Below are 23,335 nucleotides of genomic sequence, written 5' to 3' on the forward strand. Positions count from 1 at the left end.
GCAGTTAACAAGTTAATGCAATTTAAATATGTTATAAGATGTTCTTTTTTTTATTTATTTTTTATTGGTGTTCAATTTACCAACATACAGAATAACCCCCAGTGCCCGTCACCCATTCACTCCCACCCCCCGCCCTCCTCCCCTTCTACCACCCCTAGTTCGTTTCCCAGAGTTAGCAGTCTTTACGTTCTGTCTCCCTTTCTGATATTTCCCACACATTTCTTCTCCCTTCCCTTATATTCCCTTTCACTATTATTTATATTCCCCAAATGAATGAGAACATATAATGTTTGTCCTTCTCCGACTGACTTACTTCACTCAGCAAGATGTTCATTTTTAAAGGAACTCTTATATGAAATATATATAAATTTATATAAATTACTGCCCTCTAATTTGTTAATCTGGCTTTTCACATGTTGGATTTTCTTTGTAAAGATCCTAAAATAATATCTAACTGATAAGGCTAATAAGGAGGATCAAAGGAGAGAACAGTGCAGTTGTGGAAAACATGGCCACCCAGCCAGATTACCTAGATTTGTGTTTGGTTTTTTGTTTTTTTAGATTTTATTTATTTATTCATGAAAGACACAGAGAGAGAGAGACAGACAGACAGACAGACACAGAGAGAGAGGCAGAGACGCAGACAGAGGGAGAAGCAGGTTCCATGCAGGGAGCCTGATGCGGGACCTGATCCCAGGACTCCAGGATCACACCCTGGGCCAAAGGCAGCGCTAAACTGCTGAGCATCCAGGGATCCCCCAGATTACCTAGATTTGAACCTCACCTCTAACAAGCACTAACTAGCTGACCTTGGGCAATTTATTTACTGTCTCTGTGCCTCGGTGACCTGCAACAGGAGATAACAGTAGTACCTAGCTCACAGGATTGCTATGAGGCTTAAATAGATTAAGACATAGAAAATTACTGGAATAGTTAGCGTCTGGCTCATATTTACTAAATAAATGTTAGCTATCATTCAATATGAGCTGTTATTATTACTATTATTTTTTTAAGATTTTATTTATTTATTCATGAGAGACAACAGAGAGAGAGAGAGAGAGAAGGAGAGGGAGAGAGAGAGAAGCAGAGACACAGGCAGAGGGAGAAGCAGGCTCCATGCTGGGAGCCTGACGTGGGACTCAATCCCGGGTCTCCAGGATCACACCCCGGCCCAAAGGCAGGCGCTAAACTGCTAAGCCACCCAGGGATCCCTATTACTTTCTATTATTATAACTTCATTGGTCATAACAAAAAGTGGCGGAGAGTCTGGGATAATACATCTGGGCTACCAGGAGATAGAAGGCTATCTGTTCCACGATGTCTAGAGCCAGGACAGCCTGTGGCTAAAGTCTCTAGTTATGCAAAATCCAGGGCATATGGAGACGCAGCACCAGGTGCAGTGTGCTTCCCCTGAACTGTCAGATGAAATGTGTGTGGCACAGGTGGATATAGCTGCACTGGTCAACAGCAGGACAGCCCGTTCCCTGAAGGAGAGGCAGGTTGCTTAGTGGCCACAGCACAGATTATACAATCCGACTGAGGAAATGAATCCTGATCCACCACTTCCAAACTGTGTGGCCTTATCCTTTCTTGCCTCCATTTCTAAATATGTAAAATGGGGTAAACAATACTTATTCACAAGATTGAAGAGCGAATTTAAGAATAATATTACATGTGGAGTGCTTAGTCAGTACCTGACCTATAGAAAGTTCTCAAGAAGGTTAATTGTTACTATCACTCTCAGAGGGTTCAAGCTCCTGAGTCTCAATTTGCTCGCCAGTGACTCACATAGAAAGAATTTATATGGAAAATGATTCGAAGTAGTATATCTCTATCTCTCTCTATATATAGATATGTAGACATAGATATATGGTGATATATATCTTTCCTAATCAAAAATCTTAAACATACATCATCGCTATAACAGGCTCATACTTCCCCTGAAGCTCTTCACAAAGAGACAAGTCAAACAGAGGCATAGAAGGCAGAAGGCCAGCCATTCCTTGTGGGGAGACCACATGTCCCCTTCGTGGTTGTTAAAGTAGGGCTAACATAGGGTTCTGCACATCACAGGAGTGAGTGCTTAATTGTTCTTGAAACCCAGAAGGAACATGCTTCTAAAAGAAGACTCCATCTCCAGTGGAACTCAGTCAGTGGGCTCTCCTCCCGACTGTTGGATAGGCTAGTGCGATTTAATTGCCTGTAAGAACTGTTTCATAAAACCCATCTAAATGAAAGAAAGCACACAACAGAGGAATGAGAAACACAACAAAAGAATCTAGGTGAAAAAATGTAACAAGAAACTGCCCTTTTAACCACACAGGCTTAAAATGTGTCCCGTAAAGACATCAGGGAAAGTGTTTGTAGATGGGATCTAATCAGGATAGCCTATGATTATTGTTAGATGGGCATATGAATATTTTGAGCCTTCTAATGACTCCCATGGGTAGTCTGCTATAAATCTAGCATTTTCTATTTCTGAGTCATGTGTAGCTGTCTCTTACACCACTTAACTGTATTACAACATGTACTATTTGAAACAGTATTTTATTACCTGGATGTGGACTGGAGGTGATGAGGCTCCACTCATTGATATCTGAGTTGTAGCTCTGGACCTTGTCGTAGGTGCAGCTTCCTCTGTAGCCGCAGTGGCCACCGATAACGTAGATAACTTCATGTAAGACGCAAGCGGTCGCGTTTCCCACGCCTGTGTGTTGATTAAAATGACATCTTCAGATTGATCTATCGTTGTGTTTCACAATGAATATTGAGCTAAGTTTATTATTGTTTCTGTTATTATAGGTAGTGGATGCAAGACCCTGTGCTAGGTAGCTAGGTGCTACGAGGGATAGAAGAATGAACCAGAAAGGCTCCTCGCGGGACGCCTGTGTGGCTCAGTGGTTGAGCACCTGCCTTTGGCTCAGATCGTGATCCCAGGTTCCCAGGATCGAGTCCCACATCAGGCTCCTTGCATGAAGCCTGCTTCTCCCTCTGCCTGTGTCTCTGCCTTTCTCTCTGTGTCTCTCATGAATAAATAAAATCTTAAAAAAATAAAAAACGGCTCCTTGCAGTATTTTAAAAGAGGGTGAGACACGGACACAAATAATTAGAACACAGGATACAGAGCAAGGGTACATTGCTGTGAGCAGGTAAATCATGGCTGGAGGCAGCAGAATTTGACCTGCATCTCAGTAGGTGGAACTTTGGCAGGTGGAGGTGAGAGGAAGCCCTCCTAAGCAGAGGGAAAGGCAAGTGCAAAGGCTCAGTGGGCAATGTCGAGTCACCCAGTTCAGGGCCAGCACATGCAAGGGCAGGTGGCACACCTGGAGTTGTCCTATGGGAATTAAAGCTGACGTGGCCAGGTGAAGGCACATCGCAAAGGATCCTGGCACCCACCTAAGAAAAGAAGACTTCATTCAGTGGGACTTTAAAGATTTGTAAATAGGGCAGTTCAGGTGGCTCAGTGGTTTAGCACCACCTTCAGCCCAGGGCCTGATCCTGGAGATCTGGGATCCAGTCCCACATCAGGCTCCCTGCATGGAGCCAGCTTCTCCCTCTGCCTGTGTGTGTCTCTGCCTCTCTCTCTCTCTCTCTCTCTCTGTCTCTTATGAACAAATAAAGTATTTTAAAAAATATTTGTAAACAGAGGAAGGGAGAGACTACAAAAGCAGAAGGACAAAAAGAGTCAGAAAAATCCAGGTATTGGCTCAGATAAGAAGTACTGAGGGCCTGATTTAGAAGGGGCTTTGGGTATGCGGGGAAAGGCAGGGAGACAGGAGATACAGGTAAACAAATAAGCCTTGATGATTGACCTTGTCAGGAACAAACAAAACTGACTGTGAGGTCCTAAGCTTGGAAGTGCTGATACTCTAGGAAAGTGGGGAGGAAGAAATGAGGTCGGCAGGGAAAGAAGATTGGAAGTAAGATGAGGGTCATTTTAGTTGAACACACGTTGGTTTAGTCTTTCAACCACCTCTTGTTTACCACGGATACCTGCTGGGTGCAGTTCAACCTCCTTGTGCATTTTTATCCCAACAGAAATGTGAGTTTATAAGCCAGGCAGTTGTGATGAGGAAGGAAAAAAAAAGTCGGGAGCTCCTAAACAGCCAAGGATTTATTTCTCCTCTGTATATCCCTAAACCAAAAAAGGAAATGAATTTGAAATTTGACTCTACCCAATTTAAGTTCCGATTACCACGGGAAGCTTCTAGTTCACTTCATGACTACAAAATAAAACAAACCAGTAACAGTAATGTTACCCTCGCAACAGAAAAATGAGAAACTTAAAGCTCAAAACCAGTACAGGCCAAAGCTGGGTAGAAGTGATGCAGTGTTACCCTTCCCAGGGAGGATTTGTTATAATCAGGAATCAAACTTCAAGGTGAAAGTAGAAATAAAATGTTGGAATTTCAGATCCAGCTGATATGTGTGGGCGGAGAGGTACCTGGGTGTATGAGGGTCTCCCATTCCACTCAAGGAAAAGGCAAGAATACATATGGATTTAACAGTGGACCCACCAGGGAAGCATTTCTTTTCAGCAAGCATGTTTCAAATAGGATTTTTAGAAATTGCAATAAAGTCATAAACTTTCATCCTGATGGAAATATACTCTTAACCATGAGACCAGGCTGTTATCCTATCATTAAGAAAGAGAGGATGATATGTATCTAGGTAGACAACAGCTGCTACAGTATTTGAACCCTCGTTTCTTTACCAGTACAGGGGTCAGGAGGACTCTGAAGACCATCCTGGGGAGGAGACCAGGAATCGACTGTCAAGTTCAGTAGAGTCCAAAACCAGAGCAGCAGCAGCAGTGGGCTTTAAGTCCCCTTCTCTTCTCGACCAACTACCAACTATGACTAAATCTTTGGGCACTCAGGAGAGAGAGCATGACTTCGTGTGGAAGACATTTTTGCTCTGTCAAAGTTGACAAGTCCTTTTATTTTTCAAAAGATTTTTATTCATTTATTTGAGAGAGAAAGAAAGAACATGAGCAGAGGGAGAGGGGAGAAGCAGGCTCCCTGCTGAGCAGCAGGCGGGATGTGGGGCTCGATCCCAGGACCTGGGGATCATGACTTGAGCCAAAGGCAGAGGCCTAACCGACTGAGCCACCCAGGTGCCCCTGACATGTTCCTTTATAACAACTCTCATTATGGCAATAATGAACAATGAATAATGACAATAATACCTATGACAATAACACCTTACACTCACTGAGTGCTTACTCTACACACCTCACATGCATAAATTCATTTAATCCTCTCAAACCACGAGCTACACAATGTCGTCAGCCCCATTGTACAGACCATAAAACCGGGGCACAGGGAGATTAAGCAATTTGCCTGAGCACACCAGCAAGTAAATGGAGAGGCAGGATTTGGACCCAAGCAGTTTGGCTTCAGTAGCAATGTGTCTGATCACAAGATCATTCTGCCTCTCAGGCTTCCTGCTTGTCATCCCACGATCACACTGGGTCAGATTCCCAGACCAGGTCAGATTCCCACACCCTCACTAGTGTTAAAAAAGAAACAGAAAGGCCTGGGAAGGAACATTTGGGATAAAATGACACAAATTTAGTAACAACCTACCAGTTGTTTTTGTGCAACTCCCAGCACAAATGAATAAATGTAATTAACATTCCAGCTTAACTTTTTTGCCAGTGGAGGGAAAGAGAGCAAGGCTAGTACCAGGGCACAGCAGAAAATACAGTGTTTATCAGACAGACATTGAAACCCAATAGTGTGCTGGCTGTGTGGACCTCATGAGGGAGGAGATGGGATCTGCCCCTATCTTTTTTACCCTATGAAACAAGATTTGAATCACAAAAAGCAGGGGCTACCTGTCTCTAGTTTTTGAGAGAATGTAATTCGCTACACTCTACAGGGACCGAACCTTTCAAAGTTTTAATGAAAGACCTTTTATTTATTTATTTATTTATTTATTTATTTATTTAGAAAGACCTTTTAAAAGAGCGATGATCAGATAATGAGAGGGAAAGAGCTGAATATTTAAAAGCAGAATTGAACAGGGTTCAATTTCAAGGGCAAGCAAAAATGCATATATAAATATGAACTAATAAAACCACCCAACTTTCTCTTTTTGCTTAACCTTTGACTTTTTAAATATAAATTCTTAAGACTTGGGCAGCCCAGGTGGCTCAGCAGTTTAGCGCCGCCTTCAGCCCAGGGCCTGATCCTGGAGAGCCAGAATCAAGTCCCACGTCGGGCTCCCTGCGTGGAGCCTGCTTCTCCCTCTGCCTGTGTCTCTGCTTCTCTCTCTCCCTCTCTGTTGTCTGTCATGAATAAATAAATAAAAATCTTTTTAAAAAATTAAAAAAATAAATTCTTAAGACCTGAGGCAATATCTAGGCTTGAAACAGGTTGCGGAGTAAGTAGAATGAATTATACTGTTTTCTTATATAAACAATATCTTGTAGTCTGAGGAGCATACTCTAATCATGTAACCTCAGACAAGTTGGGGACTGCTGTACTATGCTTTCACTCAGAACACTCTGTCCACTATTGTTTGTATACTCTATTATAGTAGGGAGATAGCATTCCAAAATGATACATTGTTTTGAAAGTTCTTTGCAAGAGAATTTGGACCAATGGCCTAACCTCAAACACCTAAGAAATACAGAATAAATATAATCGTACTTACCTTTAATCATGTTTGCAATAGGAATCCATTTCTCTTTTAATGGATCATAGAACTCAGCCTCTTCTGCAGGAGCCCCTTTTCTGTAACCGCCTAGAGCATAGACACAGCCACCCAAGGTGACTGCACAGTGGTAGTACCTGGCATTGAGCATCGGCAAACCTTCCGTCCATTCATCACTTTCACTGTTATAGATCCACACTGTGTCAAGAGCTTCTATATTATCTGTCCTGTAACCCCCAGTTACGTAAATGTTGGGGCCCAAACATGTAACACCATAGCTCTCCCTGGTATAGTCTGGTATTTCCGCTCCCTGAATCCAAACATTTGTCAGAGGATCCCATATGTGGACCTCCGATAAAGGATGCCAGTAGTAGCCTCCAATGATATACATTGTGGCTGTGGACCTCTGGGAAATCTCTTTATGAAGGGGATTCAGAGCATTGTATATTAGAGACCGTATCTTATTTTCGGTTAGTAAGCAGCTTCTCTGAAGACCTAAAGCTGTTTTTAAGTAGACTGGATCTATATCTATGTTTACATAGCTCAGTAGGTTATACAGGCATTCAATTCGATTTTCTACATCGTGAGCAGTCCACTTAATAACAGGCTCTATGATAGCTTCTTCCTTCCAAACACTGAGATTCTTTCTGGACAATATAAAGAGAAACTTTTCAAGGCTGATTTCCAGAAATTCTTCTTGTTGCCATACTTCCTTAAACCTTGAACACAGAATTCTTCGAGATTCCTTCTCTAGTTCTGGACATACGTGAAATTCTGCAAAGGAGTGCATTCCAATACAATTATCAATATCCAAGTGCCTTACCAAAAACTGCTCACAAGCTTTCTTTACTGAGAGGAACTGTAGCAGATCTGCTGCTTCAAGCAGGCTTTGAACATTTCTTTTAGTTATCTCAATTTGGGAAGTGTATGCATAATTCACAAGGCCTTCCAAAATATCATGGTGGATGCCCGAGATTTTTATTTTATTTTTAAATTTCTCTTTCATGTCAGCTGTGAACATTGCCTTAAAATAATTGCTGCAAGCAGCTAGAACAGCTCGGTGGCAATGGAAGATTATGCCTGAAGGGCACTGAAGGGTAATATCAGTAAATAATCCATCCAAGTAAAATGTTCTGAATGCATCCAGAAAATCCACTGGATGCGCTGTATCCTTGAAAAGGTAAATATAATCTTCTTGTCCTTTTAGAGCCATGGCTGTAACAAACATGAAATAAACGTGTTTTCAATTTTGCAGATGACCACAAGTAGCCAATGCTAAATATGTCAATCCTGAGGGTGAGGGGTCAGCATCGAAGAGACTCCAAAGGCAGCCCAAGCGCTGCATTCTAAGGAACAAACGCAAAACGTGGACAGACTCATTTGTAATTTATGGGATGGTCAATTCAAATCCGGGGCAGCTTGGAGCCTGAAACGAGGCCCCCGGGTTTTTAGCGACCTTTTGAAGAAACCCCGGTTTGCGGCCCGTTCACCCAGCGTCCGGCCAGCCCCGCGCGGGGTCGCCCCACCGAGCCCGGCTTGCCGCCGCGGCCCGCCCCAGCTCCACCTCTCCGCTAGCTCCTGCCCTGCGAGCCGCGCGGGGCCGCCGAGAGGGGCACGGCCAAGATCACCGGAGGGAGGAAATCTCGGGAAAGGGGAGCCCTGTCCCGCTCGGCCCGAGAAAGGAGCGAAAGGACCGCGCGGGGGCGGCGGCCCGAGCTCTGCCGAGCCCCCCCGCGCCTCCCCCAGGCCCCCCGGAGCCCCCCAGCCCCCCCCCGCGGCCGCCGCAGGGGCTTCCGCGCGCCGCGCGCCTGGGCCCGGGCCGCCTTCCCGCCCGGAGAGCGCCCCGCCCCGGGCGCCCGCGTCCCCCGCCCCGGGGCGCCGCACAGGTGCGGGAGGCCCCCGCGATCATTGTCCCCGCGCGTCTGCGGCGCGGCCTCGCTGCCCCCCGCGGCCCCGCTCGGCCCCCGACCCCGGGGCGCGGGCACCCACCTCCGGCGGCGCTCCGGGTCGCGGTGCTGGCCGACGGGCTAGCGGCGAGCGGGGGCGGGGGCGCCTCCGGACCCTCTGACCATCTTTGGAAGAGGCGCGGCGGAGGGAGCCTGCCCGCGCAGCGCCAGCCCACACGCGGCTCCCCTTCTGGCGCCCGGCGGCTCCCCGCCTCCAGCCGAGCAGCCCCCCGCGCGGCCTGGGCGCGGGGCCGCTCCGGGAACTCCGGGGGCGGGGCCGCGGCGAGCAGGGGCGGGGCGGGGCGGGGCGGGGCGGGCGGGCGCGCGCGGCGGCCCCTTCCCGGCGGAGCGGGCCCGCAGCAGGTGGGAGGCCGCCGAGGGCCCGCCTGCGCCCGCCGCTCCCCGCCTCTCCTCGGCTCCGCGGCTTCCACGCAGCACGCGCCCCGGGCGCCCTCGCTCCACACGGACTCGCCGAGTCCCGAATGTAGACCACGCACGGGGCTGCGAGGGGGATGCCCTCTCCCCCTCCCGTAGCCCTCACCGCGCAGGCCCGCAGGGACAGGCGGAGGCGCCGCGTGGGCGGAACGCCGCGAACCTCAAGGGTCTGGGGTCGGGGTTGCCTTCCGAACGCCAGAGGTAGCCGCCGCTTTCCCGCCGGCACCGTCCTGCTCCCCAGCAGAGCGCTCAGGAGGGAGCCCTGGGGCCGATTTGCACACTTTGGATTAACCTGGAAGCTTCATGAAAAAGTGAGAGCAGCCAAAGATGAAGGTATGTAGAGCAGAGTAGCTGGAGGAACCTTTCTGGTGGACAGCACGTCCAGTCAAACATGTCCATGTACTACACCAGAAGGTTCCTTTTCTTCTCCCAGCAAAAGCCAGTATTGAATCTTGTTATTTATCATTCATCCATTCATTTGCAAGTTTTTACTGAGTGTCTGATAGGGCTAGGCGCTGGCACTTAGAGCTCTTGTGGAGCTGCGGTCTAGCCATGTTAAGGGAGGAGACCAGGATGAAAAGAACACCAGGGCCCAGTGTGTTTCTCCACGTATGGTCTGAGAGACGGAATAGACAAAAGGGGAACTCTGAACTACGTAAGAAGCGCAGGAAGCAAACCATAACCTCTGCAGCTGGACCAGAACAGTCAGGACACCTTCAAGGACTGCCAACTTCCCTACTTCTGGACTTCCAACTCAGGACCAACCAGGGAAAGCCAACATGCTCCCCAAACCAATCACATAAATTACTACCCCCTTCCAGTAGCCCGCCTCCAGCTTTCCCGGGCCAACAGCCTGCAATCATAACATACCAGAGACCTTACCCCTCTCTTCAGTTTTTTTTTTTTTTTTAAGGATTTTTTTCATTTATTCATGAGAGACACACAGAGAGAGGCAGAGACACAGGCAGAGGGAAAAGCAGGCTCCATGCAGGGGGCCCAATGTGGGACTCGATCCCGAGACTCAATCCTGGGACTCCAGGATCATGCCCTAGGCTGAAGGCAGGCACCAAACCGCTGAGCCACCCAAGGATCCCCCCCTTTCTTCAGGTTTATAGAGCTTTCCCACTCCTCTGCCTGCCTTTGAGCCTCTGCCAAAGGCCAGTGATGGTGGCTGACTCTTGCTATACCAAGATCTAAATAAGTAGCATCTGGTTGTTTTCATTTGGGTGATTTAGTTTAATTTCTACATGTCAATCTCAATTGAATTACGTGGAATTCTAGCAATGCAGTACCCCACAAACACCACAACCATCCAGACTTCTCTGGGTGGAGACCTAGGAATCTGTATTCTATTTAAGAGCATCGAGCGATTCTTTTGCACAGTTAGAAGAATGAATGTTGGATCCCAAATGGAAGAAAAACAAAAGGTTCTGTATCTCAACATCTGGTAAACAGTTTAGTGAGAAGAAATGTGTAGGAGATTTTGTTTCAGGCTTGAGGTTCATCTCTGCCACTTCTGTAACATAGCCTTAAGCAAGTTACTAAATTTCTCTGACTCTTAATTTTCTGATATGTAAAACAGAAAATACCACTATATTCTCAGCTTAACATAAGTTATCAGGGGATTCCTGGGTGGCTCAGCGGTTTAGTGCCTGCCTTCAGCCTAGGGCATGATCCTGGAGTCCCAGGATCGAGTTCCACATCAGACTCCTGCATGGAGCCTGCTTCTCCCTCTGCCTGTGTCTCTGCCTCTTTCTCTCTCTGTCTCTCTCTCTCTCATGAATAAATAAATAAAGTCTTAAAAAAAAACACACATAAGGTTATCAGAAAGACCATAAATTATGAATGTGAGAGTGCGCAGAATTTGGCATATAAATGTTATGTATGAAAGCTATTGTATGTTATATAACATAAATGTTATATATGAAAGGATATTTACACTTAATTCTCCACACAACCTCAATTCGGAAATTAGTATTTTTAAGCCTGTCTTCAAAAAACTATGAACTTTGTAGTTAATTGTGATTATAGATAGATAGCTTGTTCTTCATAACTGATAATGTTATTGTTGGTGCTATCATTCAAGGCCACGATTGAAGATAGGGCATTCTTTCCATGTTTGTCACTGAATTATCACAGATGGCTGTTTGTGGCTATGACACCAAGTTTAATGCATAGAAAATATTATAGAGGGATCCCTGAGTGGCGCAGCGGTTTGGCGCCTGCCTTTGGCCCAGGGCGCGATCCTGGAGACCCGGGATCGAATCCCACGTCGGGCTCCCGGTGCATGGAGCCTGCTTCTCCCTCTGCCTGTGTCTCTGCCTCTCTCTCTCTCTCTCTCTCTCTCTCTCTCCGTGACTATCATAAAAAAAAAAAAAAAAGAAAATATTATAGACTCCACCTAACCAGGAGTAGGGGCTTCTAGAATCAAGATGGCATGCGATAAATTGTTATAAAATAATACAATTCACTATATTGTCATTGGTGCAATTATTTCAGATTGCTGTATAGACCAATTAAAACTTTTGCTTCTGGGGGATCCCTGGGTGGCTCAGTGGTTTAGCGCCTGCCTTTGGCCCAGGGCGTGATCCTGGAGTCCCGGGATTGAGTCCTACATCAGGCTCCCGGCATGGAGCCTGCTTCTTCCTCCTCCTGTGTCTCTGCCCCTCTCTTTCTCTCTCTCTCTCTCTATCATAAATAAATAAATCTTAAAAAAAAAAAAAAAAAACTTTTGCTTCCATTGCCTTATGTTCCCTGGTGTGAATTATTGCTTTTAAAGTGTATATGTTGCATGTCAATTGTATCTCAATTTTTTTTAAGGCCAAAAAAAGTGTCTAGGAGTATATATTAGACTGCCTCAACTTGCCAAGGGAAGAGCAGGTCCTGGAAGGTACTGCCAGCGGAGCTTCTCTTTACCACGTGCTTTGTCACTGCAAATGCTGATAGATTGGATGCACACGGAAACATATAATTAGCATTCATAAGTTAAATACATTAATGACACTGTTCAAGAAAACACATGTGCCATCTGTGAATTCAAGTCTTAAGGAAATAAAGAGCCACCATGGAGATGAGATATAAATGACTCTTGGCAGATATTGAGCTTGGCATGGAATTAGACGGCTTTTGACACCACACTTTGCTTTTCAAAAGACCCTTTCTTGGTTCCTAAAAATAACAATTTTATTTATTGTTTTTACCATATTAGTACATCTTTGCACTCAGCATTGCTATGTCATTAAGTGTTTGATATGCTGATTGTGATATCATTATCAGTGTGTGTAAATGACAGATATATACAGGAGCTTTTGTATACTTCATTTACATACTGGATTAAATAAGTTGCTGCTAAGTATAAAATAGTAGGTATAATTTATAAGGCTACCACATACAACTCCGTATGTTGTGCACTGCCCAATTCCAGCTCATTCCCCTCAAGTACACTGCAATGTGAACACTGTCCTTAGGAGTTGTACAGTATACAACAAGCACAGGTGTATAATAGCTGCTGTGGAGCTGATATATGTGGCAAAGCCTTTTTGGTATGCTTTCTGGAAAATAAGAAAATGAACATTTTAATGACTGGGTAACAAGTAGTTTTTTAAGTCAGAAGTTTTCAAATCCTTGTTTTTAGCAAAAGTCAAAGAGCATTTTTGACAAATATCTTGGAAAGAATCCACAAAATGAGTGGTACTGCTATAATAAAATTCCTCTCATTCCCATCTACTTGTCTATGTGAACACATTTTTTCATGGATTTTATCTACAGAAATGAAAATCAGGAATATCATTGATCTAAACTGTCTCATTTGAACAGTAAGTGAACTTAGCTAAAGACATATGGTTTAAGTGAAAAGAAAATAGCCCAATTCATCAGATTGAAATAATTTTTGCAATTTTTACTTTTAATTTAAACATATTTATGTTGTTTGATCAATTATAACAATTGTAATGTTAATCAGCCCAGAATTTTTTTTACTACTTAAGAATCAAGGTCATAAAAGGGTTTAAATTTTAATTATGTACATTCTGGGCAGCCCAGGTGGCTCAGTGGTTTAGCGCCGCCTTCAGTCCAGGGTGTGATCCTAGAGACCTAGGATCGAGTCCTATGTCAGGCTCCCTGCATGGAGCCTGCTTCTCCCTCTGCCTCTCTCTCTCTCTCTCTGTGTCTCTCATGAATAAATAAATAAAATCTTAAAAAAAATAATTATGTACATTCTTGTTGCAGACAGGTTTAAGGAGATGATTAACAAAAGATTTTCAAGTATAAAAGTAAATAGGCAATCCTTTCTTTGAGTAGTTCCAACATGCATGAATTTCAATTACCATGGCTTAAATAATACCAATCCCCTAAACAGGGTTCAAATTTCAATTACTATGGTATATGAACTGTAACTGCACAAAACAAATTTCACTACAAGCTCTTTAATCCATGAGTCACTACATAAATAACAAATGAACATCATGGTCAGTGGCCTATTATGTTTCTTCTTTCAAAGTCATTGGTGATTGGTAACCATGCATCTGTTATTCAGTTTACATGCAGACAGCAAAGTTTGTAGTTGTCTTACCTCCTTGTCTGCCAGTGATAAATGTATGTAATATTTAAAAAAATAGATCATTGAAAGAGGACATTGGTTAGCAGAAATGAAAGCACAGCAAAGAATTAAAAGGATAATGCCACAAGTGAAATTTGAATTGAATATAATGAAATTCTAGAAGAAACAGCTGACCATGGGAATGTTGACACTGCCACCAATCGAGAGTTCAGATATGCAGCCAGTGGAAACTGGCAGGCCAACTTAGTGACTTAAGTGAAAAAAGTGGTTGTTGACAAAAAGAATGAAGGTGTCCCAGAAGAAGTGATGTGGGCAAAAAACTTCATATTAAAGGAACTCATGAGACTCTTCACAACACTGAAAATGCAAAGGATAGGGGCTCCTGGGTGGCTCAGTAGGTTAAGTATCTGCCTTCAGTCAGGTCATCAGTCCCCTGGGATTGAGCCTCACGTGGGGCTCCCTGCTCAGTGGGATTCTGCTTCTCCCTCCTGCTTGTGCTTTCTCTCATTTTCTCTCAATCTCTACCTCTCAAATAAATGAATAAAATCTTAAAAAAAGAAAAAGAGAATGCAAAGGATAAAATGTTGCAAGCTAATCCAAACTTAGAAAAAAGTTTGACAGTTCACTAGGGCATAGAAAGATTCTGGTCTCCCTGTATTGTAAGTAATACGGGAAAAAGAAAGCAAGAACTGTTCAAACTACTCAGCAAAACTTTTTTACAAAGAAATGCTTTCATCCTCAATGTTTCTAATTGCAGTATACTAAGGAAATACTGATCTTACTATTTTTTCATTTTCCTATACATTTGTAACTGACAGTAAGACAGTTTTTAATGTTCTTATAAAAAACTTAAATGTTGGGGCCCCAGGGATGTCTGGGTGGCTCAGAGGTTGAGTGTCTGCTTTTGGCTCAGGGTGTGATCCTGGATTCCCCAGATCGAGTCCCACATAGGGCTCCTTGCATGGAGTCTGCTTCTGCACCCTCTGCCTGTGTCTCTACCTCTCTGTGTCTCTCATGAATTTAAAAAAAAAAAAAAAAATGTCGGGGCCCCTGAGTGGCTCAGTCGGTTAAGCATCTGCCTTCAGCTCTAGTCATGATCCCAGGGTCCTGAGATTGAGCCTGGCATTGGGCTCCTTGCTTGGTGGGGAGACTGCTTCTCCCTCTCCCTCAGGCTGCCGCTCCCCTAACTTGCACTCTCTCTTTTTGTGTCAAATAAATAAAATCTTAACAAACAAACAAACAAACAACCCCAACATTTTAAAAGTGACAAGAAATTAAAATATTTCCCACTAATTATTAACATTCCTTTGCACAGTAATCTTGCATAGTCATTTTTATGTTCCTGTAACACTGTGTAAAATGAAGACTGCCTGTATTTTCAGTAGGACATTTTCTGGGAGAAGTAGAACAGAAATATGGGCTCCAGAAGAAAAAAGAACAAGCTTGAAAATTGTCTGCTATTGAATAAAAGTTACAGCAAGGGAATATAGTCAATGGTATTGTAATAGGGTTGTATGTTGACAGATGGTAGCTACATTTGTGCTAAGCATGGCACAATGTATGAGATTGTATAAACTTGTCCAATCCCTATGTTGTATACCTGAAACTAATGTAACATTGTATGTCAACTATACTTCAATAAAAAAGGTAAAAATCACAGTTAAAGAACTTATTTATATATTTTTTTTTACGATTTTATTTTTTAGTAATTTCTATAGCCAGCCTGGAGTTCAAACCCACAATCCCGAGATCAAGAGTTGCATGCTCCGCTGACTGAGCCAGCCAGGCACCCCTTGTTTATGTATTTTTAAATGAATGATGGTAGGTTTCAAATTACTATAGATAGCTTTCACTAAATAGATTTAAAAGTTATTTAAACTCCTATTAAAAAGTCATTCATGGAGCACCTGGCTGGCTCAGCCAGTGGAGTGTGTGACTCGAGCTCAGGGTGTGGGTTCCAGCCCCCTGTTGGGTATAGAGATTACTTAAAAATAAAAATTTTAAAAAGTCATTCTTTATATTAGAAATCACAGCCTTGGGGAGTGCTTAGGTGGCTCAGTTGGTTGAATGGCCAACACGATTTTGACTCAGGTGGTGATTTTGGGGTCATGGGATCCAGCCCTGTGTTAGGCTCTGCACTCCTAGTGGAGTCAGATTTTCTCTCCATCTGCCCCTCCCCCTGCTCGCACACTCTCTCTCAAAATAAATAAATAAAATCTTAAAAAAAAAAAAAAAAGAAATCACAAGCTTAGCAAATGTTTAAACTTATTTTTTTTGTTTAAACTTATGATGAAAAGTTTTCAAAATCAGTCTGAAAATGTGGAAGTGAGTACTTAATTTTTCAGTTGTTTGGGGGTACTTGTTCAAAAAACTTATGAAAGACTCAAAACAGGAACTAGTCTACCACTTTGTGGTGGAGGGTCACTTAAAAGCAGTTTATTGGGAATATGTTTTTGGTGCCACCGTTAAAGGTAAATTCCAGATAAAATTAATAGATAGAGTATAATAAACTAGAAACTTTTCCAATTACACGCAACAGAAACCCAATTCTGTAACTAGGAAAAAAAAGAGCATTGGCTCAAATAAACCAAGACAAACTGATACTCTTAAATAAATCAGAGATTAAAGCTCTCCAATGACAGCCTCATTTAGTAAAAGCCAAATTACTTATAATGGCCTTCTGGACCCCACACCCAACTCTGCTTTCTGCCTTCACTAGGAACAGCATTGCTTCTGTCCTCACTACTAGCTCGCTCTTTTGCCTACAGCTGCTTTTCCTAGCTACTGCTACATGTTCTGCTCACTTACCTCCATCAGGTTTTTACCCAAATATCAACTTCTCAAGTGAGGCCTTCATCTACCAACCTATTTAAAATTGTCTTCTACTTCACCTGCTATTCCCTATCCCCTTTGCTGGCTTTATTTTAAACCATAGTGCTTATTACCATCTATAAAATTATATATATTTGCTTATTTTTTAAAAATTTATTTTACAGAGAGAGAGTAACAGAGAGCACAAGCAGGGGGGAGCAGCAGAGGGAAAAGGAGAAGCAGGCTCTCTACTGAGCAAGCAGCCCCATGCAAGGCTTGACCCAAGGACTCTGGGAGTCTGACCTGGGCCAAAGGCAGATGCTTAACCACTGAGCCACCCAGGTGCCCTGTATTTGCTAATTTATCAGATTAATGTGTGATTTCTCACACTAGAATGGAAGGTCCATGAAAGCACTGATTTTTGTCTGTTCATGGTTATCTCTAATTCATTTCTGTAGTTTTAGAATAATGTCTGCATGTAACAGGTGCTCGATAAATATTTGTCCTATAAATGAAAACATGGATGGATTTAAAGGAAGACTTTCAGAGTTTTGTTTTAAAACTTGGCTCTGGGCAGCCCGGGTGGCTCAGCAGTTTAGCACCACCTTCAGCCCAGGACGTGGTCCTGGGGATCTGGGACCGAGTCCCACGTCGGGTTCCCTGCATGGAGCCTGCTTCTCCCTCTGCCTGTGTCTCTGCCTCTCTCTGTGTGTCTCTCATGAATAAATAAATTAAAATCTTTAAAAAAATAATAAAACTTGGCTCAAGGGCCCATAGTTCTCTAGGAAATTACATAAGTGACTTAATCCGCAGTAGTGGGGATTAGCATATGGTCTAAAAGGTTTGACCTTTTTTTATTTTCAAATTCAAAGCATCTGATTTATACCTTCATTTTAATTCTATCAGGTTGTTGTCATTTCTCACTTAGTTTACAGCAAGACTTGCCTGTGTCATCTCTCCCGTTTCCTCCCAAGCTGTACAAGACCTTTCATCCTCCCCAAACACCACTTCCCTTTGCTTACTCTTGAGAGCCTCACAGAAAAAAATTCAAATTCCAGTGGTTAGCTTTCAAGCCTTCCATAAATTGGCCAAATCCCACTTACAAAATTGATTCCACTACTCCCCAGTTTAAACTTTTAACTATTAGGCCAGCTACTTCATCACTGCCTTGTGAATATGCTATGCTCACTCCCATCTTGGTTCAAGTTATTCCCTTCATCTGGGAAACTCTATCCTTTCCATCTCTCCAAATCCTTTCTATGTTTTTTTTTTAAAGATTATTTATTTATTTATTTATTCATTCATAGAGACACAGAGAGAGAGAGAGAGGCAGAGACACAGGCAGAGGGAGAAGCAGGCTCCATGCAGAGAGCCTGATGTGGGACTCGATCCAGGGTCTCCAGGATCACGCCCTAGGCTGCAGGCGGCGCTAAACCGCTGCGCCATCGGGGCTGCCCCCTTTCTATGTTTGAAAAGTAATCTTTATGTCCAACCTGGGCTTGAACACATGACCCCAAGATCAAGGGCCATATGCTCTACCAACGGAGCCAGCCAGGTGCTCCTTCTTTCCATTTTTTAAGGTGTGGATCACAGTCTACTGCCTTCATAAAGCTTCCATCAAAATTAATCAATTGATGGAGTGTAAAACACTGTGCTATATGGTCATTTAGTCATTCCTTAATCTAAATACTTTCAGTTTATGCTAATTACTAAGATGCATTATGAAGCATACTTTGGTATTGTACATTACAACAAAATTGTAAATTCTTGGAAGGGTATCATTCTCTGTAAGAGATAGTCCTATACTTCCACAGGTTTTTGTTTTGTTTGGACATAGTAGGTGCCAAAAAAATTTGTTGAGTGAAGTATTTTTAGCTTCCAAACTTGTGCAATAGGATTTTCTAGATTTAAGTGTGACAAGGGCTAGGTTGTTAATAGATCCCTGAAGGAACATACTTTCACCTTGAACCGAGGAGAAGAAAATATTTTTGGATCAACTTGTGAAAAGAATTGTGATTTTTGTATATGATATAATCCAGAAAATTACTAAATAGTTGGAAAAATGTGAACGAGGGGCGACTGGGTGGTTAAGAGTCCAACTCTTGATTTTGGCTCAGGTCATGATCTCAGGGTCATGAGATCAAGGCCCACATTGGGCTCTGTGCTCTTCTCTTCCTCTCTCCCTTTCTTTCTGCCCCCTCTCCCCCGCTTGTGCTCTCTTTCTTTCTAAAATAAATAATTTTTTAAAAATGTGAATGATCGGGTAGCCGGGGGTGACTCAGCGGTTTAGCGCCACCTTCAGCCCAGGGCATGATCCTGGAGACCTAGGATCGAGTCGGTTGTCAGGTTCCCAGCATGGAGCCTGCTTCTCCCTCTGCCTCTCTCTCTCTCTCTCTCTCTCTCTGTATCTCTCATGAATAAATAAATAAAATCTTTAAAAAAATGTGAATGACCAAAGTTTCCATTTTGCACTGATTATAAAAATCTTATGAGGTAAACAATATTTAGTTTAATTGTAAATATTATTTACTAGTTGTTTAGATACACAAATGACATTTTATTATTTAAATACATAAGACAAACTAATTTTTTACTAAGAAATATTTTCCATAAACAATGGGACTAAGAATTTGTGTTACGAAACATCTATGTTAATATTTTGTTTCCATTTGAACAGTCATCATACAGACATCAGTTTGTATGACATAAACAAGTAGGCTAGATTTAGCTTTTGCCCTAGATTATTCCATGAGCCCTTACAGAGCACATCGAAAAATCTGTCTACAACAGGACTATCACACTGTCCACCTAAAAAAAGAAATCAAATAGAGTGCACAAAATGATAGGTTATTAGGTAAAAGAATTTAGTCAATTATTGTTTATACATTTCCCACAATTAGTCTCATCTGAAGATGTGTTGTGTGGTTATTGTATCAGTAGAGGACTCTTCTGTAAAAGAGCATATCTGACTATAGGGGTAAGAAGTGGCTATACATTCTAATCCCACACTATTATCAGAGCTACTCCACCCCATCTGGTGCCTCCATGCAGTTGCCTTACTGATATATCAGCTGTCCCTGGAAGCAGCTTATGAGACTGTAAAAAAATCTTTTCCAACTATTTGCAGGGGTAGTATAAATCAGGAGCTAAAAATTAAAATGCTGTAAAAGCATATCAATAGGTATATCAGGGGCGCCTGGGTGGCTCAGATGGTTGAGCTTCTGACTCTTGGTTTTGGCTCAGGTCATGATCTCAGTGTCCTGGGATCGAGTCCTACATTGGGCTCCCTGCTCAAGGGGGGAATCTGCTCACCTCTCCCTCTCTATCTAACATAAGAAAATAAATCTTAAAGGGATCCTTGGGTGGCTCAGCAGTTTAGCCCCTGCCTTCGGCCCAGGGCATGATCCTGGAGTCCCGGGATCGAATCCCACATCAGGCTCCTTGCATGGAGCCTGCTTCTCCCTCACCTGTGTCTCTGCTTTTCTGTCTCTCATGAGTAAATGAATAAAATTTTTAAAGAAAAAGAAAAAATCTTTAAAAAATTGTGAAAAATATGTAGGCATATCAGAGAAACATAAAGAAGGTAGAATAAAGATGTAATTATAACTTGGACTACAAAAGACTACACTTGTACTACAAAAGCAGATTTAAACTAATAGACATGTGCCATAATACATATAATACTTGGATAGGAAAAGAAATCTCCCCCCCCAAAAGAAAAGAAGTCCAATATATATTTAACATACTAAGGAAGTGACTGAATTAGGCATCAAAAATATTTATTAGGGGTGCCTGGATACCTTAGTCAGTTGAGCATCCGACTCTTGATCTCAGGTCTTTATCTTAGGATCGAGTGTTCAAGCCCCTCATTGGGCTCTACATTGGACATGAAGCTTAGGTAAAAAAAGAAAATTATTAAACACTTAGATGGTGGTGGATGTGCTGTCACAAGGCTATGAACTTGGTGATGAAGAAATTTTTATATGGGGAAAATATTTTGGATCTGTGGCTTTAAGAGTAGCAATATTTAGCTTGTACAATTGTTATATCCTCACTTAATCCACAAATAAAAGATACCGACTTTTAAGCATTAAGTAAGTAGTTCTTCAGCCAGAATCACTTTATTCTCCGGGAGACATTTGGCAATATTTAGAGACATTTTGGGGTCACAATCTGGTGAGAGAGGTGCCACAGGCATCTAGTGAATATTGTTTGAATTCCAGTCAGATCCACATAAGCACTGGGTTTGATATATTGGGGAACAAAAAAAATCAAAGGGAAGAATGGTGCTTATGTTAAAAAGGCAAAAGAAAAAAAAGGGCTAGATAGAGGGATGTATAGATATGTAAAAAAAAACAAGCAGAATTAAATGTTAATGGTAAAATCTAAATAATAGGTACACATATGTTCACTTTAAAATTAAAAGGTTAGGGATTCCCGGGTGGCTCAGCAGTTTAGCACCTGCCTTCGGCCCAGGGTGTGATCCTGGAGTCCTGGGATCGAGTCCCATATCAGGCTCCCTGCATGGAGCCTGCTTCTTCCTCTGCCTCTCTCTCTCTCTCTCTCATGAATAAATAAAATCTTTTTTTAAAAATTAAAAGGTTAATAAGGGAACATTACAAAAAACTATTTGTCCCTGAGTTTCACAAATTACAAGAAGTAAAGCCCTTGAGAAAAACTACTGTGGTTTTAAAGTATACCCAACATTCTTTAACTCCCTCTCCAAAGGTGGAGTCTAATTCCCCCTCCCTGTGAATGTGGGCTTAACTTAGTGTTCTGTTTTAATAAATAGAATTGATAGTGTTTGGCTTCTGAGACTAGGTCACAAAGGCATAGTGGTTTCCTTTCTGCCCTCTCTCTTGGATCACTCACTTGGCAGAAAACCAAGTCTTTGGGACACTCAAGCAGTTCTTTGGAAAGGTCCAAGTGGTTGGAAATTGAGGCCTTTTGCCAACAACCAGCAATAAATTGAGACTTCCTGATAACAACCAGTGAGGACTGCAGCCTCCTGCCAAAAGCCATGTGAGCAAGCCACCTTGAAGGCAGGTCCTCCAGCCATAGTGGAACTTTCATGACTACAACTCTAGCTGACATCTTGACCCATTAAAGATCCTGAACAACCCAGTTAAGTGCTCCTGAATTCCTGACCCACAGAAACTGTGAGATAATGCTTACTTTTAAGCTATTAAATTCTGACATAATTTGCTATGCAGCAATAGATATAGTCAACAGATGACCAAATTTACTCAAGAAAGGGATCCTGGGTGGCTTAGTGGTTTAGCGCCACCTTCAATCCAGGGCGTGATCCTGGAGACCTGGGCTTGGGCTGGAGATCCTGGAGACCTTGGGCTCCCTGCATGGAGCCTGCTTCTCCCTCTGCCTGTGTCTCATGAATAAATAAAATCTTTAAAAAAAATTTACTCAAGAAAAATGACACAACCTGAATAGTTGCGCATCTATGAAAGAAATTGGGTAAGTAGTTAAAGACTTGCCAACAAAGAAAATTCCAGGCCTGGATGGTTTCACTGTTGAATTGTATCAAACATTTAAGAAAGAAATAATGCCAGCTTTTAGCATAATTGTTGCTCCTTTCAATGTCTTTTTTTTCCTCTGATTATTTTACGCTTTTTCTGTCTTTGGTAATCAGTAGTTCTACAGTGGTGTGATTTCAAGTGGTTTTTCTTTTTATCTATCCTGTTTGGGGTTCGTAAAGACTCTTGAATTTGTTTCGATGCTGTTTATCAATTTTGTAAAGTTCTCCATCATTATCTTTTAGAACACTGTATGTTTCATGTTCTTTCTCCTCTTCTTCTGGGACACCAATTTCCTGTTAGACTTTATCTTCCATGTTTCTTAACTTCTCTTCTGTATTTTCATAGTTTTGTCTTTCTCCACATCATTCCAGATGTTTTCTTCTAACTTGTGCTCATTCACTAACTCTCTCTTCAGCTGTGCCTGTTCTGCTGTCAAATCCATTCACCAAGATTCTTTTTTTTTTTTTTCATTCATTCACCAAGATTCTAATTTCGGTCATGTTAATTTTCAGCTCTAGTATTTCCATATTGTTTATGTAATTTTCAGTTCTGTCAAAATTCTCAAAAGTTTAGTGTATGTATGAAAATAATATCTAGTGATCCTGCAGATCTATTTAAACGGAAGCTTCTGCTGGTTATCATTCATGTCTTTTGGTGTGGCTACTTTTTATTGTATGCCCTACAAGGTACTTGCAAAATTATTTATAGATTTGAGGCTTACTGCATTAATTTTCTATGGCTGTATAACAGAATTACCACAAATTTAGCACCTCAAAACAACAAACATTTATTATCTCATAGGCTCTGTGGGTCATGAGTCCAAACACAGCTCCACTGGTCTTGTTCCAGGATCTCACAAAGCCAATCAAGGTGTCATCCAGAGCTATAATCTCAGCTGAGGTTCCAGTAGGAAGGGATCCACTTTCAAGATCACATAGTTGTAGCATGCAGTTCCGTAAGGACTACTGAACTATGGGCCTACTTTTTGCTGTTAGCCAGAGGCCACTCTCAACTGCTTGCCATGTGGCCCTCTCTGAAGTCCTGTTCACAACACAGCAGCTTGCTTCTTTAAGTCAAGAGTGAGAGAATTAAAAAATAATAATTAAAAAATAGTGGTACCCAAGTGGCTCAGTTAGTTAAACCTTAGACTCTTGGCTTTGGCTCAGATCAGGATCTCAGGGTCATGAGATTGAGTCCCACGTTGGGCTCCAGGCTCAATATGTAGTGTTTGCGATTCTCTCTGTTCCTTCCCCCTCTTGTGCACATGCTCTGTCTCTCAAATAAATAAATAAATCTTTAAGAAATAAAAGGAGAGAATTCCTTAACAAGATGAGCATTACAATCTGATGTAATGTAATCATGTCACCTTATCACATACATCCCATCATCTT

General features: G+C 42.5%; 1 protein-coding gene across 2 annotated transcripts in view; it reads right to left on the reverse strand.

Moving 5' to 3' along the window:
• KLHL23 (kelch like family member 23) overlaps positions 1 to 23,335 on the reverse strand; it is a 36,477-nt gene that overhangs the window by 6,399 nt on the left and 6,743 nt on the right. Inside the window, exons 1-3 of one of the 2 annotated variants that reach the window (XM_077883119.1) lie at positions 8,650 to 8,846; positions 6,661 to 7,875; positions 2,555 to 2,707 (exon numbers count right to left, since the gene is read on the reverse strand). In XM_077883119.1, coding sequence (XP_077739245.1) covers positions 2,555 to 2,707; positions 6,661 to 7,873 — 1,366 coding nt within the window. In that variant the 5' untranslated portion in view covers positions 7,874 to 7,875; positions 8,650 to 8,846. Of the gene's footprint in view, positions 1 to 2,554; positions 2,708 to 6,660; positions 7,876 to 8,649; positions 8,847 to 23,335 lie in introns of those variants that run through there. The other variant, XM_077883118.1, reaches the window with a different exon arrangement.

Source organism: Canis aureus, chromosome 34 (assembly GCF_053574225.1).
Source record: "Canis aureus isolate CA01 chromosome 34, VMU_Caureus_v.1.0, whole genome shotgun sequence".
In the NCBI taxonomy this organism is placed as follows: Eukaryota; Metazoa; Chordata; class Mammalia; order Carnivora; family Canidae; genus Canis; species Canis aureus.